The 3,077-nt window shown below is 61.6% G+C and overlaps 1 protein-coding gene across 1 annotated transcript; it reads left to right on the top strand.

The window, feature by feature from the left end:
* The first annotated feature begins 1,475 nt into the window (after positions 1-1,475).
* LOC310889734 (ras-related protein Rap-2a-like) lies at positions 1,476-3,052 on the top strand. The gene is made up of 2 exons (XM_083817660.1): positions 1,476-1,841; positions 2,636-3,052. The coding sequence occupies exons 1-2, from the start codon at positions 1,528-1,530 to the stop codon at positions 2,652-2,654; spliced, it is 333 nt and encodes a 110-aa protein (XP_083673786.1). The 5' UTR covers positions 1,476-1,527; the 3' UTR covers positions 2,655-3,052.
* The last annotated feature ends 25 nt before the right edge of the window (positions 3,053-3,077 follow it).

Below are 3,077 nucleotides of genomic sequence, written 5' to 3'. Positions count from 1 at the left end.
TCTAGACAGGCTAAAGCTACGGGCATCCTGCTAAGATAAATTTGTTTCGAAGCTTTGCGGATTGAGAAGAAATGCACAGAAGAGAAGACAGGCTATTACAGCAGAGGGCCACAAAGCTGAAAGCACTGCGTATGGCAGCACGTAACCAAAAGGCTCAGCAAGGGGACAAGCGTTCACCGAAGTCTCAGAAATACATCTGCCGCCGAAAACTCCAAGTTATGTTTGGGAACGTGAAAATAGGTCAGCAGGGAAGTAGAACCGGACCCGCCCGGAAAGCAGGCTGGGACCAGGTGCCTTACCTAAGACGAAGGCTTGATAAAGCAAAGGGAAGAACAGCACAGCGAGGAACCTAACCCCGGGGGGGAGCTGCTTTTCCGGCAGCTTTCAGGAACTACCTGACTGACTCTGGCTCTGAAGAGGCACAAGCCTTGAAAAGAAACAAAGTCTCTTCTCTATATATTCGATTGTTTTGGCCAGTGATGATTACGAGAACAAAAATAAAGGGTTAAGGAGCCTCATGGTGGAAAGACACGTATATAAATGCGTACATAAATTCCAGAGTGACTCTGAATCCCACGAGAAGCTTACATCTCCTCACCGAGTGTTTTCCTTTCAGATGTTGTTGATTCAGAGCTATTTCCCCCAGGCTGCCCTCCCTGGCTCCCAGCCGCTGTCAGGAGGGGACGGCGAGGCGGGCGCCCCTTGGTAACACACACGCAGCCACACTCCTTGCGAGCACACACCACCACCACGAAGGACACTCGAGCAGGACCGCTTCAATAGACTTTATTGACCGCATTGTACATCAGCACGCGCTTCAAACGCCAGCCTGGGGCCCCGGGATCCCCAACGGACACTGCCAGGGCCCCCAATAGGCACCAACGGACGCCCAACAGCCGCCAACCGCCACCCCCCCCGCCCCGGGCTCCTCTGACAGACACTTCCGGCCGCGCCACCCGCCCCGCCCCTCCGCACGCCCGCGCCGCCACCCATTGGCTCGCCCCTCCCTGCGCGTGACGGCGGCGCGGCCGCTGATTGGCCCCGGCGCGCAGCGCGTGTACGCGGAGCGGGCCCGCCGAGCGGCTCGGCGGAGGCGCGGGCGGGGCCGCTGTCTCCACGGCGACAGCGCAGAAGGCAGGGCGTCACGTGGGCGGCGGCCGCGCTCTCCCATTGGGCCGGCGGGCGGGCGGGCGGGCGGGCGGGGGAGGAGGCCGGAGGAGGAGGGAAAAAGGGGGTGATGCCACGTGACTCCCCCCCTGCCCGCTGTCGCATCCGATTGGCTGTTGCCACGGCGACCGGGGCAGGAGGGGGCGTGGCGCGCGCCCCGCCCGAGGCGCGCCGCAGCCCCGGCAGCGCGGCCCCGGCGGCCGGGAGGAGCCGCGGCGGGAGGGGGCGGCGGATGGCGGGGGGGTGAGGAGGGGCCGGCGGCAGGCGCGGGTCGGGCCGGGCCGGCCGGGCCGAGGGAGGAGGAGGCGGAGGAGGCGGAGGAGGAGGAGGAGGGTGGCGGCGGAGGTGGTCGGCGGGAGGATGCGCGAGTACAAGGTGGTGGTGCTGGGCTCGGGCGGGGTGGGGAAGTCGGCGCTCACGGTGCAGTTCGTGACGGGCACGTTCATCGAGAAGTACGACCCCACCATCGAGGACTTCTACCGCAAGGAGATCGAGGTGGACGCGTCGCCCTCCGTGCTGGAGATCCTGGACACGGCGGGCACGGAGCAGTTCGCCTCCATGCGGGACCTCTACATCAAGAACGGGCAGGGCTTCATCCTGGTCTACAGCCTGGTCAACCAGCAGAGCTTCCAGGACATCCGACCCATGCGCGACCAGATCATCCGCGTCAAGAGGTGACGAGGCGGGGCCGCACGCACGCCCTTTCCCCCGCGCAGCCCCCCGCGGGCGGCTGGAAGACCGGGGGCACCCCTCGCGGGGCGGGGATGGGGGCCCGAGGGGCTCTGCGGGGGCATTTCTGGGGGCTGTCGCACCCCACGCGCACGTACCGGGGCGGGTGGGGATGTCCCTCCTTGCCTAGACACATAGCTGTGCCCCTGAAGGTCCCGCTCCTCAAAGCGCAGGGTCACCGGGCTGTGCCTCCCTAAGGAGGTGGTGGCTGTGAGGTTCAGGCCTTGCACGCGCCGGTGGGTATCCTAAATATCCCGCTGGCACCACGGTGAAATGCCGGTGCAGGGTGAAATGCCGGTACGTGATGCTCAGGTCCCCGTCAGGCCCCTCAGCCTATAACGTCGTGGCAACCCTTCAAGCCAGGGCACGGCTGAGAAAACGCTGCTATCAGCTCATCGCAGCCCCACGTCTCTTCTCCCACATGGAGGGGGATTGGGCTGGTGCCACAGAACCGGTTTTTAGCTGAGGCTCGGCCACCTGAAAGGGCAGCCCCTGTAAATAACCCCAGCTGGACCGCAGCCGTCGGGTTTGCAGCTCACCGTGTAGCGGTGGCAGCGGCGGATGGTCTGGTGGCAGGAGCCGCTGCTCCAGACCGAGGCCCCTGCAAGACGTGTTTTGAAACTGGGGAGGAGGGTGAGGAGGGGAAAGGCGAGGGAGGAGGCGAAGCTCAGATATTTCTGGAGACTTACAACTTTCTCACAGGAGGTGTTTCTTAATATGTGTCCTAACTTTTTAACAGGGGGATTTCTGAAGGCTGATGTAACAAAGTTATTTTGAACTCAGTAGGGAAAATGCATTTTCTGTATCCTTACGATCCTTATCGCTCACACGTACCTTACAGCAGAACGGTTTTTCTCCGAGTAGTTAAGGTGGACTTTATTCGTTAGTAAATGCCTTTGGCTTTCCTGTGTTTAATCATCGCTCTACATTCAGTGCCTGAACGCGAGCTGCAGCTTTTGCAGCGTGCTCTGCGCCTTGCAGCGGAGTGCCTGCCTTCAGACCCGAGCTGACAGCCTGTAGGTAGGTGAAGCAGAACAGAAAGCACCTTACACTTCCATAGTTATATTGACTCAGCACTGCTCAGGGTGGGTCTGAACGCCGCTCGTCTTTTTCTGCTGTCATGGCTCTTACTGCAAGACTTCAACTTCTGGCTGTCAGCGAGCTACTTTGTGAAAGAGATC

The sequence above is a fragment of the Anser anser genome, assembly GCF_964211835.1.
Source record: "Anser anser genome assembly, chromosome: 1".
NCBI lineage: Eukaryota > Metazoa > Chordata > Aves > Anseriformes > Anatidae > Anser > Anser anser.
Note: the sequence above shows the minus strand (reverse complement) of the source record. Positions and strands in the feature narration are given on the sequence as shown.